The sequence below is a fragment of the Schistocerca gregaria genome, chromosome 3, assembly GCF_023897955.1.
Source record: "Schistocerca gregaria isolate iqSchGreg1 chromosome 3, iqSchGreg1.2, whole genome shotgun sequence".
Classification (NCBI taxonomy): domain Eukaryota; kingdom Metazoa; phylum Arthropoda; class Insecta; order Orthoptera; family Acrididae; genus Schistocerca; species Schistocerca gregaria.
The window spans coordinates 183,470,387-183,487,182 of NC_064922.1; the positions used below are offsets into that span (position 1 = coordinate 183,470,387).

The following is a 16,796-nucleotide window of genomic DNA, read 5'->3' on the forward strand; positions in this document are numbered from 1 at the left end:
TTTTTTGAGTGTTGCCCATTTCAACAAGACACGGTGGTTTTGTATTAAGAGTGAACAGAAATTAGTGTTGCATCTTATTGACACAAGTAATGAAATACCCAACATTATTGGATGAGTAACAGTTAAGACTAATCTGAGTGCTGTCCTTTCCCTTGTAAAGTATCAAATTCTCCAGCATATAGTGCCCAGCAGTTGTGCATCAGTATCCCTTGGATAGTCTAAATATGTAAAATGAATGGTGTCAAAAGAAGACACCTAGAACAAGAATTTTGCAATTCTACACATAGTGAATATGTTGTAATAGGTGTTCTCAGGTGACGTATTCACACATGCAGTTGAAAATGGAGCAAATCCAGTTTTTAAATAAAAACAACAATAGTCACATGTATAGTAGGAGCACATTATTATGAGGATTGGAACTTTAATAGTGACAACTACTTATTTACAGCTTGTACAAAGTAGATATGTGCTTCAAAGTTTTACTGACCTCCAAGGTAGTCATCAGCATTGTGTATAACCCATTGCTAACATTGTGGAAGTCATAGGATACTCTTAGCAGTGCCAGTTGTGTTGACAGTTCGAGTGGCGTGATCTATTGCCCGCCGAATTTGTAGCAGTTGTGAAGTGAATGCCGTGAAGTGTTTCCTTCAGTTTAGAAATCAAGTTGAACTTACAAGGGCTTAGGTAAGGGGAGTGCAGTATGTGGTATAGCACTTACTAGCCCCATCAGTCAAACAAATCTGTAAAAGCTTGCACTGTATGTGCTTGAGCATTGTCCTGTAAAATGATGGTAAGGTCCTGCAGAAAGTGTCATCACTTCTGTCTCTGTGATGTTAATTTTTGGGACACAACCTACAACCAGCTTAGAGACAGAAGTGATGAGACTTTTTGCAGGACCTGACCATCATTTTGCAGGACAATGCTCAAGCACATACAGTGCAAGCTGTTAGTGATTTGTTTGATTGTGCTGTACCATCTACTGCACTCCCCTGACTTAAGTCCTCATAAGTTCAACTCGATTTCTAAACTGAAGGCAACACTTCACGGCATTTGCTTCAGAACTGCTACAAATTCATCGGCTAATAGACTGCGCTGCTCGAACTGTCAACACAACTGGCATTGCTAAGAGTATCCTACGACTTCCACATTGCTGGCAATGGGTTATACACAATGCTGGTGACTACCTTGAAGGTCAGTAAAACTATGAAACGTGTATCTATTTTGTACGAGCTGTAAATGAAGAATTGTCACTATTAAAGTTCCAACCCTCATACTGGCAGCTACACTTTATGTATAATTTGTGTCATGCATGCAGTGTAAGAAAGTTTATAGCTCAGTTCAGTTTAAATAGTTTAAATGTAGATTGCAGTATATGGAGAATTTTTGAAAGATCATAAAACTTGTGGTAAATGTACATGTGGATTGAATTTAGATTGAGCCTCATTTGATCTTTAAGGGAGAAGCAATGTGTGTTTGCCAGCATGACTGATAATAATGTAGCTAAAACAACTCAGGTTTTCACATTCTGAAGGAGGAGATTGCCACAAAACTAAGCAATGTCTTCAGTTTTCTTTTGCTGTGTTTTACAATCTTGGGTTACGCAAATGATAACATAAGTTGTGCGATCTTCTTAAAAGTTCATCAACAGGATGTGCATAGCATTCTGGTAAAAGTACAACTGTCCTAAGTTTTTAATCTTGCTTACGTGCCTGTTAACCACTCAATGCCTCAACTATATGTGTCTCCAGTACATTGAATTTACAGTGATGGTGCATAGGAATGTGTGGAAATGTTTCTGACATAACATAATCTTTGTTTATATATTCATATAATTTCAATATATGTTTAACAAGCCATGTTGGTAAAGGCCTGTAAAACTTTGAATAAAAATATTAAATGTATATGGCACAATACAAATCCATACAATGAGTCAATAACACACCACATATTTACTGTAATTATGTAATATGGATATCAAAATAACATTAATTATTAATAGTATAATGAACTGGCCATAAATGTTGCAAACTACTGTTATCTGTTGATATATCCAACTCCATAGTTTAACTTCTCTCTGAGGTTACAGAGTACATGAAGTACAGTCACTGCATAGTGGCTTCTTGAATCACAATGGAACAGCTCCAGATGCACCACGACCAAAGGGGCTCACAGAGTTTGTAGTCAAATAGTATGAGCCTCTCAACCTGTGCAAGAAATAATAAATATGTTTAAACAATATTGTGTATAGAACAATACAGTGGATAGTTACATAATTTGATTAATGTAAGTACTACACTAAGGTGACAAGTCATGGGATAGAGATATGCACATATGCTGATGGTTTTGGAAATCATTAGGGAATTCAATATTCTCCACAGTGTCAAAAATCTGCTAAGAATATCAAATTTCAGGCATTACCTCTCACCATGGACAACGAAGTAGCCGACAGTGTTTAGATAATGACAGAGCAGCAGCACCTGCATAGAGTTGTCATTGCTGACAAACAAGCAACATTTCATGAAATAATGAGAGAAATCAGTGTGGGACATACGATGATCGTACCCATTAAGATAGTGTGGTGAAATTTGGCATTAATGAGTTATCACATCACATGACTCATGAGTGTCTTTGTCAACAGCTCATCACCTGGAGCACCTCTCTTGGTCTCTTGACCACATCAATTGGACGCTAGATGACTGGAAAATCGTGGTCTGGTCAGATGAGTCCTGACTTCAGCTTGTAAGAGCTGATGGCAGGGTACAAATGTGGCACAGACTGCACCAAACCATGAACTCAAGTTGTCAGCAAGGCACTGTGAAAGCTGGTGGTGGCTCCATAATGGTTTCGGCTGTGTTTACATGGAATGGCCTGGGTCCTTTGGTCCAGTTGAATCAATCACTGACCTGAAATAGCTATGTTCAACTACTTTGAGACCATTTGTATCCATGGTTGTTTTGAAGAACAGTCTGGACAATTCAAGCAAATGATTCTGCCACCCAGATTGCCCAACATGAATCCAATCAAACATTTATGGGTCTTAATCAAAAGATCAGTTTGTGCACAACATCCTACAGTGGCAACATTTTTGGAATTATGGATGGCTCTAGGGGCAGTACGTCTCAATATTTCTGCAAGATACTTCCAACAATTTGTTGAATCCATGCCATGTCACATGATGATATGAGGTGTTCCATGACTTTTGTCACCTCAGTGTATATTGGATGTGTTCTGCTAAGTTCCCTGTGGCTCCAGGGACTTTACTCAATCAAATTCTGAATAATCTCATTTCATCCACAGCCAATATCTATATTATATTCTTCTCATGGCCATTGTCATTGGCTTCTTATTTAATTTTGGAAATACTTCTGGCTGGGAAAGTTGTGGATTTGTGGACACAGCATACATTTACAGAACAACCTTATTGTGTCCATTTACTATGGACAAGATTCAACTTAATTGTGTCATACCTCACACTAAACAAATACAAAAGAAAGAACATTGAATTAACAATTTGAATTTGAACACTTTTCATTAAAGATACTTACTACATAAAAATTAGTATATAACTACTTAATAGGTGAGTTCCTACAGTCTCCCATAGCTAGTGGCACCATCTGATGCTACACATAACTGAATAACTGGCATAACATTACTGTTGACTGCTGTGGCACCCAGAGGGTACTTGTCACCAGGACCATGCCAAAATCTGGTATATATGCCAGCCAAGGGATTGTCTGAGTCTGTCGTGATGTGGCCTGTGGAATGTGCATCGAGTGTGCTACCGGTCTGGCAAGGGTGGACAGTGTTTGCCCTAGACCTAGGTGGAACTTGGATATGGCATGGATTTGTCTTTGCTTTGGAAAATGGATTCAATTTAGCTTGCACTGTTTCCAAAATGCATCCTGCAGATTTCTCTGGCTGTAAATAAAGAAAAGCAAGTCTCATATACCTTGTGTGGAAATTAATATAGAAAACAGGTGCATGCATTTGAGAAGTCAGTTAATTTGCAAAAATTGTGATCTATGAAGAGTGATTCCAGTTTAGTTTTAACTGCCTGTAGTTGATCATGTTCTACATTATAACAGAAGAAACTTATTGAAACTGTTATTCCTCTAAGCATGTAACTCTTTTATGATCATACTGGTGATCTATGGATACTTTTTGTCATCCCCCCCCTTTTTTTGGGGGGGGGGGGGGGTGGTACAATCTTGGCAGAATCTGTCTACAATCTCATTAAAATGTATGTTTTACTCCAAAACTCGATAAAGTAACTTTCTTATAGGAATGTTTGTCATTGTAACCAAATATACAGTTAAGATGATGGGACTGGATAATATGACTAAGCCAATGATTTACTTTAAACAACAAATTATTTTAAATTTTGAGGTATGCTGTTTTTTAGTAGCTACGATAATGAATCATAATAAAATACAGTTGATAAAATTAAACGCAATACATTTGATGAATTAGATGGAATGGTAATGTACCAACAGCATTGAATTGCTAGAAATCATTTCCTTAATCCAGCAGCCCTTTCATGAAATCCTAACCATGCACAAAGCTCTTGAAATTCAGTCACAAAATTATTCACAATAATTTCATTTCCAAGGGCAGTGCTTTCACTTTAAATTTCATAACAGCTGATGATTGCGGCATGTGCTCATTGCTCTCACTTGGAACACTAGAACTATAGTTAAGTTTTCCCTTTGCAAACTGAGTCTATCACTCTGGATCAGTGCGCAGTCTGTTTTGAAACTGTGTGGCAGACCAGGATATGTATCTGGAACCTTCTCTTTCACAGGCTATGTTCTTATTAAATGAGCTAAGCAGGCATGACTCACAATCTGCTCTCACAGCTTTACTGTGCAGAAGCTGTTCTGCATGCACTAGAGCTTTTGTGAAGTTTGGAAGGAAGGAGACTAGATACTGACTCAAGTAAAGCTATAAGAGCAGGTTGTGAATTTTGCCTACTTAGCATCACCACCTCTGAAAGACCAGGTTCCAGATTCATGTCTTGGTCTCCCACATGATTTCAGCCTGCCAGGAAGTTTGTTTTCCCTTATTCAATACAAGTAATGTAATTTTATCCATCAGTTTTCTTATGTCTGTATCATCATTAGTGTAAACATACTGGAGATCAATAGGATCTTAATATTCTGCTGAGTCAAAGAGCAGCTGATGAATGAATGGCTTCTTCATTTTAGTGGGAATCAACAGCTTGATTTTGTTTTTTACAGCTACCACTGTTTGCATTCTCCACTTTTTCGTCATCCTCTTTTCTTCACCAAAGAAATATTTTTCTTAGGTCTCGTAAATCTGCCCTCTAATCACCCCCATTACAGTCAGAAGTTGTGGAGCGTTGGAAGTTTTGCTTCTTTCAGTTGGAGGATGAATAGGCAAGGTCATAATTCCATATTGCTGAATATGATTAGAATGTAGCTCAACTGAATCAAAATCAGTAGTCTACAAGTAAGTGAAGGTGAAGCTGTTGTAAAGCCATAGGATGGTTTAAACAGTACAGTACTTAACTAGGTATAGTCTATTCCAATTGTCACTGCCTTTTCCTTCCTCCAACCTTTGAACTGACTTACTCAGTCCATTTACTGGGAGACATACAGTTAGATGGGGATTTTGAAGCATGCCACAACTCGGCATTTTTTCACATTCATACTCATTGCCAGGAAGTGAACAGTGACAGATAAATATCCTAGAAGTGATTGGGGATCAAACACAACACCTTTGGATTGGTAGGTTGGCACTTTACCACTAAGTCCCTAAGCCATGCTGGTATATTGAAAACAAAATAAAATGCCCCATGGCTGTGCAGATGGCAAAGTTGGGCAGGGGACAATGGTAGTGGTGGGGGTTCCATTCTGGGTGGCCACTGCACAGTAGGGAAGATGCAGCTCGACAGCAGATGACTGCTCACAAGCAGTAGCATGTCTGCAATTGATTGTATTTACAGTTTATGCCAGTATGATTAATAATTTGACAAGTCAATCATATATAATTAAAAATACAATAGGTTACAGGGTTATGTTGGAATCACAAGGGAAGGAGCAATTTATTTTGTGTGACTTGTAAACCTTTACTTTCTGTTTCTTGTTGCCATGTTAGAATTAGCTTCTTGTGCAAAACCACAATGGGGTTTACACAATTTCACTTTATTAATATACTAATGTAGTTGTTAATTCCAAAAGAATCGTAAAATAGTCTGTTTTTAAGTGAACAAATGAAGACAAGTCAGTTCAATAGATTATGAAAAGCTCATTCTCAGTATAAAAATAAACAGAATTTCTTCTGTTATGTTGTTGCAAATCCATACTAATTCTCATGTCACCAGCTATTGATGGCTCCTAAAATAATTACATTAGTGCATTGAAAAAATCGGTACTCACTCATGTATGGTGATAGACGAGAAAGTTTGCATATCTGCTATATGTCAAAATAGTCTCAGTTTTGTACACAGTCATGTGCCAAAAACTCTGTGATCTCAAACGTTTTATGAAGTATGGGGTGTTGTGCATATTTCACTTTCACTTGTTTGCAGTTGTGAGCAGAAGGGAATGCTCTACACAAAATTCTGTTACCTTAAGATTAGAGAGAGATATACAGAGTGATTCTGTGATTATGGCATAAACTTTTAGGTGTAATGGTGAAGAGTCAATGTATCAATTTGAGGCACGAGACCTTGCTCCAAAAATGTTAGAATCAAAAAGTGTAAGTGAAAATCTTTCTGATACCACTGACAGTGGAGTACTTCTACTGGTACTGTTTTCGTTAAGATTGTGGGGTAGGAAACTTTGATAGGTGGTAGTATGGATGGAAACAAGAAAAAAGGGGCACTTTTTTCAGTAGAAGAGATGTCTCACAGTACAGAATAGGAACAACTGCCCATTGCTCTTTTAGAGCCCTAAAGTTTACTAGGCATTTTTTTCTTGTTTTGGTCCATACTACAGCTTCTAAAAGTTGCTTACCCTACAATCTTAGTAGCAACAGTACCACTTCATGTACTCCACTGTTAGAAGCATCGAAATAATTTTCACTTATAGCTTTCGAAATGGTCATTTCTGGAGCAGGGTCTCTTACTTCAAATTGATACATTTACCCTTCTCCGTTGTCCTTGAAAGTTTGTAACATCATCACAGATATGTTAGACATTTCAGGATTTAAGCTAGCTTCCTACTTCTGCAGAGTAGATATGGATGGAGCAGAAGTTGCCACATTTATTAAAAACTGCCATAAATTCAAGAACATTGACATTAATATATTCTGTTTAGACCAGGATCTAGAAGCATGTGCAACAGAAGTAGAGTTCCATAACAGATCCTATATAATAGTAACTATTTACCGAGCACCTGCAGGAAATTATAATCTATTCATAAATCATCTAGAAGCTCTTTTGGGTTACTTAACAGGAAGAAACAAAGAAACTTTGGTCACTGGTGACTTTAATACAGATTTTCTAATGCAATCTTCCAGTAAACATTTACTGCAGTTAGTGATGTTGTCTTTCAATCTAACTCACACTGTAAACTTTCCAACTAGGATCACTAAATCCTCAAGGACAGCCATTGATAACATTTTTATAGATAAATCAAAGCAACAAAATCATATCATAAAGCCTGTAATAAATGGACTATCAGTTAATGACATGCAGCTCCTTGTTTTAGATGTAAATTCTGAGCAGATTATCAAGACCCTAAGTCTGAATACAGGAGAGTAGTCAGTCAACCAAAAATTGAGTGTTTTAGAAAACTGCTCAATGATATGAACTGGAAAGATGTTTATAGTGCCCATGACATGAATGAAAAATATAATACATTCATGAACAATGTCAGTACCATGTTTGAAAACTGTTTTCCTCTAAAAGTTACTCAAATTAAACAGAAGTCTATAATAAAACCATGGATTACACAAGGAATAAAGATTTCCTGTAAGACAAAAAGGAAAATGTATCTGTCAACCAAGGAATACCCCCAATACTGATGATTTAGCTAAATACAAGGAATACTGTAAAATATTTAAAAAAGTAATTCAGACATCTAAACAAATGCACTACGAGAAGAAGATAGCAATGTCAGGGAACAAAATAAAAACAATATGGGATATAGTGAAAGAGGAGACTGGTAGAACCAGAAAGGAACAGGAGCAAATATCATTAAGGGTAGATGACACATTAGTAACCAATGGGCATAGTGTGGCAAATCTATTTAACAAGTACTTTATAACTGTTACTGATAGAATGGGATTGTCAGGATCAGTAAATAATGCCCTTGAATATCTAAAACTAGCCTTTACAAATAGCTTCAGCTACATGAATATGTCACTCACTTCACCAAAAGAAATAACTTCCATAGTAAAATCTTTGAAAACAAAGCATTCTAGTGGTTACGATGAAATATCAACAAAGTTAATTAAGGCATGTTCTTGTGAGTAGTAAAATTCTAAGTTACTTGTGTAACCAGTCAATTATAACTGGGACATTTCCTGACTGGCCATAATATGCAGATGTTAAGCTTCTATTCAAGAAAGGGGATAAAGAGATACCATCAAACTACAGACCGATTTCAATTTTGCCAGTATTCTCAAAAATTTTAGAAAAAGTAATGTACAGGCAGCTTCTCAACCATCTGACCACAAATAACATATTATCAAGAACACAGTTTGGATTTCTGAAGGGTTTTGATATCGAGAAGGCTATTTACAGCTACAGTGAAAATGTACTTAATTCATTAAATAACAAATTACAAGCAGCAGGGATTTTCTGTGATTTGTCAAAGGCATTTTTGCGTGAACCACAACATCCTTTTAAATAGATTAGAATTCTATGGTGTCACGGGCACTGCTGCAAAATGGTTCAAGTCATACCTAGCTAACAGGAAACAAAGGGTGTCAGCACAAGGGACTAGTGAATTAAGTCATCAGTCATCATCAGAATGGGAAGAAATTACATGTGGTGTCCCACAAGGATCCATCTTAGGGCCATTGCTTTTTCTTGTGTACATTAATGATCTCTCATCAGTTACTCTGCCAGAAGCAGAGTTCATTTTGTTTGCAGATGACACAAGTATTGCAATAAATAGTATGTCGAGTGTAGTTCTAGAAAGATCTGCTAATGATATTTTCATGGATATTAATAAATGGTTTAAAGCCAAGTCATTGACATTAAACTTTGAAAAGACTCACTACATGCAATTCAGAACCTGTAAGAGGTTTCCAACCAGCATTTGCATAAAGTATGAAGAAGAGCAGATAGAAGAGGTTGACAGTCTTAAATTCCTGGGATTACAACTTAATAATAAATTCAGTTCGGCGGAGCACACCACAGAACTGCAGAAATGCCTTAACAAATCAGTATTTGCAATTCGAGTGTTAGCAGACATAGGCGACATAAAAATGAAAAAGCTTGCATACTTTGCCTACTTTCATTCCATAATGTCACATGGTATAATATTTTGGGGTAACTCTTCAAGTCAAACAAAAGTTTTCAGAGTCCAAAAGTGTGTAATACATATTATTTGTGGAGTAAATTCACATACGTCATGTAGAAACCTCTTCAAAGAACTGGGTATACTAACCACTGCCTCTCAGTATATTTACTCCTTAATTAAATTTGTCCTAAATAATATATTTCTTTTTCCAACAAACAGTTCAGTTCATACACACAATACCAGGAACAAAAATGATCTGCGCAAAGACTTAGAAGCACTTACTTTAGTTCAAAAAGGGGTCTACTACTCAGGAACACTCATCTTCAATAATTTGTCAGCAAACATAAAAAAATTAGTTACAAATAAAGATCAATTTAAAAGGAGCCTGAGAGACTTATACTCTATTGACTAATTTTTTAATAGAAACAAATGATGTATTGTGTATATTCATACTATTAGTATTGTTATTTCAGCTAAAAAAAAAGTGTTGACATGTACCACATCCACGAGGATCTCCTCAGCATGGATCTATGGAACGAAAAACTAATCTAATCTAAACCCTGTACATCTCTCAAGTTTAGATTTTGTATGCAGCAAAGTACAAAGGCTGGTCAAAAATATCCCCCCCCCCCCCCCCCCCCCCTTTGAAACCAACAATGGTGTCAGGATGCAAGCACACACTATGTTTCTAGGCATTATTTTATGACTGTGGAAACAACCAGTTGCTGGGTAGCTGTTGACAAGTGAGTTTGTGTTGTGGGAAAAATGACAGGAAAGTTGGAATGACATTATTACATCAAATTTTGATTTTAAGCTTGGCGATTCTGAAGTTGACACAATGTGCAAGATTCAAGAACTGTTTGGGAATGAAACAATGTGTACCACACATATAAAGTGGTGGTACAACAGTTTAAAAAATGGCTGCTCATTTGTGAAGAGTGAAGCTCATTCAAGTAGGTCCTCAACATCTACAGATGAGGTAGTTATTGATCACATAAAAACCCTGGTGATACAGGGTACATAAACCACAATCAGAGAACTTGCAGACAAGTTTAAAATAAAAGTCTGATACCTTTTGAACAGCTTTCATATGACCTAATACACAGCAAATAGAAAGCTAATGGTTACACACATTTTTAATTGCAAACTGTTTGAATTTATGTAGTAACTTGCTTTATGTGAAAATTCGACAATAAATGTGAGATGATCAGTTCTTTCATTTATTGAACAGTATCTTTAAAATTGTCTGAACAATGCTGCAAAGCAGCTGTCATGTGCATGCCTCTGTTCCTGCAGTGTAATGAGAATGTCACCAGCCACACCAAAGCAAGTAGAGAATGTTTCATTCATAATGGATTAAGCACATAGCCCAGAGGAGGCTGCCTCTAAAGAGCAGAGAGTTGGACTGTCCAAGTGCTGAGAGTAAGACTGCATTTTTGTGCTGGAGTTAAGTTATCTTGTGTGACCGCTAAATACAGAACTGTTTAGAGAACTGATATTTCAGTAATAAGTAACAAAATTGATGTATATGTTTAAAAAATGTAGGTCTTACTAAATGTCCAGGTAAGATAATTAACTTATGAAAGTTGTTAATGGATAAATTAATGATGGTCATCTTACTTCCCATTTGATTCATCATCTTGGCAAACATTGTCATTGTTAAGTCGGGTAACATTACAAGAAATCAATTTAGCAGAAAGCAAAAACTGTACATCAGCTGATGAATTTTGAGCTGTCCTTCATGAGTATCATAAATATTAAGAAATTAAAGATAGTTTACAAACATCAAAAACTTATACGCAGTGAACTCCAAAACACACTTTTGCTTGTGGCAGATATAACAAATTTTTGGAGCTTGATATACATAGCTAGCTGCTAAAGGTCTCTAATGATGTAGATGCAAGGCTATCGTCTGGACATTTTTGTAAATTGTCAAATCTGTCTTCTTAATCTTTTCATTCTGTTGCCTGACTATCCCACATTAAAATGTGTGAAAAATACAATACTCAGAAAGAACTCTGAAGATACGTTGAACAATGTACCAGCAATAAATGATTAAGAGTGCAGAGAGAAGGCATAGAAGTAGGCCCAGCAGCACTATTGCTGAGTGACCACATTGTGTGCCAGTCTCACATCATCGTCATCATCATCATCCTCATCCTCATCATCACCTCCACCACCACCACTGCAACAACCACCACCACCACCACCACCACCACCACCACCATAAGCATCCTCTTAACTGTCAGGGATTATATGTGATGCTTGCTCATGTCTTGTGTGTCATCTGTATCGTCTAGTGTAGTGCAGCATGACTCAGTGGCTCGCTCAATGCTGTTGTCTGTGCTGTAGCTGATAAGTGACTGCTACCCCGGCTCCCGTGATTGCCTCTGCCTGTGTTAATGCATGACCTTGCTGTGTACAAGTGCCGTGTTCGAATTGCAGGCCAGCCTCTTGGTAAATATAGGAGGCTGGCCGCTTGCTCTGTGGCAGCCTCATCTCTTCTTGTTGCTTTTCACGCTTGTTTGTTCCATGATGTACATATTTTATTGCTTGTACTGATAAATTCCAGTTTGACAGCCTTTCTACGTCTCCCATCTATTTACATCGACATTCATCTGTTCATTATTTATTGGTTCAACATTTAACTATTTTCTCTTAATTTTTTATTTCATCTGATTTTCTGCATTTTTCCACAGCTCTTTGGAATCTCATTTCAGACACTTTAATCTTACTTCTCTGCCATTTGTAAGGGTCCAAGTCACACGGGCATATATATATATATATATATATATATATATATATATATATATATATATATATATATATATATATATTAAAAACAAAGATTCCAAGACTTACCAAGCGGGAAAGCGCCGGCAGACAGGCACATGAACAAAACACACAAACACACACACAGAATTACGAGCTTTCGCAACTGGCAGTTGCTTCGTCAGGAAAGAGGGAAGGAGAGGGAAAAATGAAAGGATGTGGGTTTTAAGGGAGAGGGTAAGGAGTCATTCCAATCCCGGGAGCGGAAAGACTTCCCTTAGGGGAAAAAAAGGACAGGTGTACACTCGCACACACACACACATATCCATCCGCACATACACAGACACAAGCAGACAGGCGAATGGAAAAGAGATATGCTGTAATTTGTTTTAGGAAAAGTGCAATGCAGCTATAAAGAAAATCACATTCAAGATGGTAGTGTGACCAATTCTAGAACATTTTCTAGTTTTGAGAGTATTCAGAAACACATTACTAGGATTGATACAAATCAGTACGGCTCATACAAAAGTTTAATATAAATGCTCAGCAAACTTAAATATAATACCTTGGAAGAAAGATAAAATAGTTGTCATGAAACCATGTTGGTGAAATTTTGAATACCTACATCTGAAGACAACTGTGCTGCTATTATGCAACCACCAACGTGTATCTCACATAGGGATCATGAGGAAAAGATAAGAGACATCATGTCATGTAGAGGCATTAGTCATTTTTCCCCTCACTCATTAAGTTAATGAAATAGGAAAGAAAAACAATAATACTGGTATGATGCACCTTATGCCACACACTGTAGAGTGGCTTGTGGATTATTCATGTAGATGTGAAACTGCTGTAGTTTTTTTAAATTGATTTTTAGTTTTTTGTCTTCTTCTTGCTCTTTTAGATAATTTATTTGATTTAGAAGATAGTGGACTGTGAATTGTGGTGTATTAGTCTCATAACATACATAAATCATTTGATTCAGGTGCAGGAGAGACGTCAAAAGTTTGGTAAAATTTTACCGTAAACATAGAAAGCCAATGTTTTCATGCAGCTTCATAATAATAATACAATTTTGTTTTATATACACAAAAGGCAGAAATAATAATAATAACAATAATAATAAAATAGTATCTAAAAATCTAACACTAAATTACCCTAGCTCAAATTATCATGTCATCCTCTAAAAATTCCTCCTGTCGAATAGTAGCATTTCTCCCCCAGAATCTGATGTAGCCTTATTTTTAGGATGTCTGGCTTAACATTAAATATAGTTTTGCCCATTAATTTGTTATATATTGTCATCCCCATACACTGTGGAGGCCAGTCATATAATTTCAATTTGTGTGTGGGAAGCATAAAATTATTTTTATTTCTTGTGTTATATGTGTGGTTAAAATGATTATCCTCAAATAATTTTTGTCTGCTGCATAGGAAGATAATAATTTCATAAATTTATATGGAGGGTACAGTTAGGATTTGCAGTTATCGAAATAATGGGTGACAAGATTCTGTTTTCTGTGCAGTACACACATATATGATAATTTTTTCTGAACTTCTTACTTGTTCTCTTATCTTTATCACAAATAACAATTTTTGATATTATGTTTTGACACATTTGACAATAAGTGCTAATACTTTTGTCTGTTCTGTCAAGCTCTTCACATTATATTCTTGGCACAGTAACATCATGTTTTGGACAGCAATTGCAGTTATCTTCATCATCATAGATAATTAACTGATCATCAGAGTTTGCCTTTTGAATTCAACAATGGAAAATCCAGGAAGGAATATAACAATAGTATGAAAAGGATAGTTGCAACTCACCATATAGTGGGGATATCGAATCACAGGCCTTCATTGGAGGTACACACACACACACACAAAAACTAAAAACTGACTGAATGCATAAATGTACAGTTGTGCAACTCACTGTCTTCTCAATATGATGACTATCAATGTATCCTATTCATACTATTATTGTTATTCCAACCTGAAATTCTCACTGTTTGATATTATGAAAAGGGTAGACTGCTATGCACTACATAGAGATGCTGAGTCATAGACAGGCTCAATGAAAAAGGGAGCTAGCCATTTAAGTTTTTGCGCAAAGAAAGTCCTTCATCCAAAATAGGAAACACATACATATTCCCAGAAGCACAGCTTACACACACATTACCACTGTCTCCCAGCACTTGGGCTTGAATAAGTCGAGTCAATTTGTCCCACAGATGCTATCACAGTGCACTCAACCTGTCAGCTTGTATTGATGGATTGATGGCATTCTGAATACAGCCATAACAAGCAGGCTTTAGAGCCTGAGACATCATTCTCCTTAAAACAATTCTAAGGATATTTTTCAACAACACAGTGCTTAGCCACAGCATTACTGTTACAATTGTAAATGATTGCCTCCACAATGAAACGGTCCTTGTGTCATTGCATGAGAAGCACAGATCTCATCATTGAGCTGTTCAGGATAATATTACTTGTAGCACAACTATATATTCCCTATACATGTATAAGCTATTGGTCTGCACTATATTCTATGTGCTCAAACTGATTGTTACTTTTTTTCAATCTTCCACTTACTTTGGATCAGCCTTGAAACCCATAACAGCCAGTCCTGATTGTGTGGGACATCTCTTTTTCTGGAAATCATCCCAAGAGTTGCAAGGAACAGCAAGAAATGATTCTCCTTTCAACAGGGATTCAGCATAGAATTCCCAGGATCTCCAGTGGCTGCATAAGTCTACAAAAACACAGAATAAATAATTATCTTCCAGTTCATTTATATTTCAGTTGTCAGTAGTAGAACATATGCAGAAAAGCTACCTCTCATACAAAAATATTTTGGTTTCAAGTTCAATTAATGCAGCTAAGATCATAGGTGCCCACATCAGAATCTTGGTACACTACACGAGAAAGGAGTTTAAAGTGACTGCATGTTAAGCCCAATTGACAGTAGGAAAGACAGCTAAAAACAAGGACTTCCTCGTGGAGAAAGGTCCACAAAATATGCTGCAGAGACAATGGAGGTCGTGAAATAAAGATTAAAAATCCTTTGCTATATACTACAATGCATAAAAAATAAAATGAAGTCAACAGCCCACATGTCGTTAGCCAAAACAGCCAATAACTCGGACAGCGAACATACATTAGAACTTAAGTGGTTGAAAAAAGGACATTATGTCAACAAATGGTGAACTGACATAGATTGATGACAATGAACACAAAGTGGTGGGGGATCACAACTTAACAAATGTTGATGGCTATAACAACAGTCCCCACTACACACCCTAGCTAAAGAGTCCTCGTGGTGAGGGAGCTGAGAAGGTGGACCAAGCTGCTGGGAGAGATTTAATTCCTCAGAGCTTATTTCTATGAAGGGAAGACCAGCAGTGACACCACCTGCTGACAGACGGCAATATGGAGATTATCAGAAGGAATGGAAGAACTAGTGGGCTGAGAAAGGACTGCAGCCTTGGCAGCAGTGTAAGCAGCCTCATTTCTCATCAGACCAACATGAACAGGGCCTCACATAAACATCACAGTGGCTCCCTTAAGAGTGAGCACATGGAAGCTTTGTTGAACCTGTTGCACTAAGACATGGACTGTGTACCTCATACAGAGGCTCTGAAGGACAATGAGAGAATCAGAGCAAATGCCTCAGTTTAAAAGCCTGTGTCGTTGAATGTACTATGGTGAACAGCTCTGCTGTAAATACTGAGCAGTGTTCCAAAAGCTTATACCAAAAATGGTCGGTGCCAGTGACGAGAACACACCCAACATCATGGTCAGTCCAAGAGCCACCAGTGAATATGTAGGTACTATCACTAAGTTCCACACAAAGGTCCAGGAACTTACAGTGATAGATCAAATATGGAGTAGCGTCCTTAGGAAACGAATGAGGTCGAAAGTGAACATGGGCCACCACACGAAGCCAAAGTGGTGAGGGGTTCACACCCATTGGGAAAGTGGCAGGTAGCATGAAGTTATGCTGCCAGAGCATTAGCTGAAAGTGAACGCCAGGAGGTAAGAAAGAAGGGGGGCATGCCGTGCACTGGTGGGTAAAAAGAGTCATCATAGAAGGAGACATAGGATGTGTGGCCAGGCATGGCAAACAAATGGCATGCATATCCACTGAGGAGAACATCACATTGGTATGACACAGTAATGCAGCAGATTCTGCATAGTCTTGCAACAGGGCTAGTGTAAAAGGTGCCAGTGACCAAACAGATGCCACAATGGCAGATTGTATTTAGATGGTGATGAATAGACATGTAGATGAATAAAGAAAACACCCATAGTCTAGTTTCGATAATAGATCAGTACAAATGGTGGTATTATCCACTCACCAGGAGTACCACTTAGGACATGTAGGACACTGGGTACAGCAGATGGCCAGGTAAGATACATGGGAGGACCAAGAAAGTTTTCTATCAAGCATGAGCCCCAGGACTTTCATAGTTTCAGCAAATGGAAGAGCAACAGGCCCAAGCTGTAAAGACAGTGGAAGAAACAAATTGCTCCACCACAAATTCATACAAACAATTCTGACAGTGGAAATGTGAAAGCCACTCTCAAAGC

The 16,796-nt window shown here is 37.4% G+C and overlaps 1 protein-coding gene across 2 annotated transcripts in view; it reads right to left on the reverse strand.

Moving 5' to 3' along the window:
- Positions 1-1,930: 1,930 nt before the first annotated feature.
- Positions 1,931-16,796, reverse strand: part of LOC126355985 (inactive pancreatic lipase-related protein 1-like) — a 265,959-nt gene continuing 251,093 nt past the window's right edge. For both annotated transcript variants that reach the window (XM_050006603.1, XM_050006602.1), the window contains 2 exons: positions 14,799-14,958; positions 1,931-2,204 (listed from right to left, as the gene is read on the reverse strand). In XM_050006603.1, coding sequence (XP_049862560.1) covers positions 2,126-2,204; positions 14,799-14,958 — 239 coding nt within the window. In that variant the 3' untranslated portion in view covers positions 1,931-2,125. The remainder of the gene's footprint in view (positions 2,205-14,798; positions 14,959-16,796) is intronic.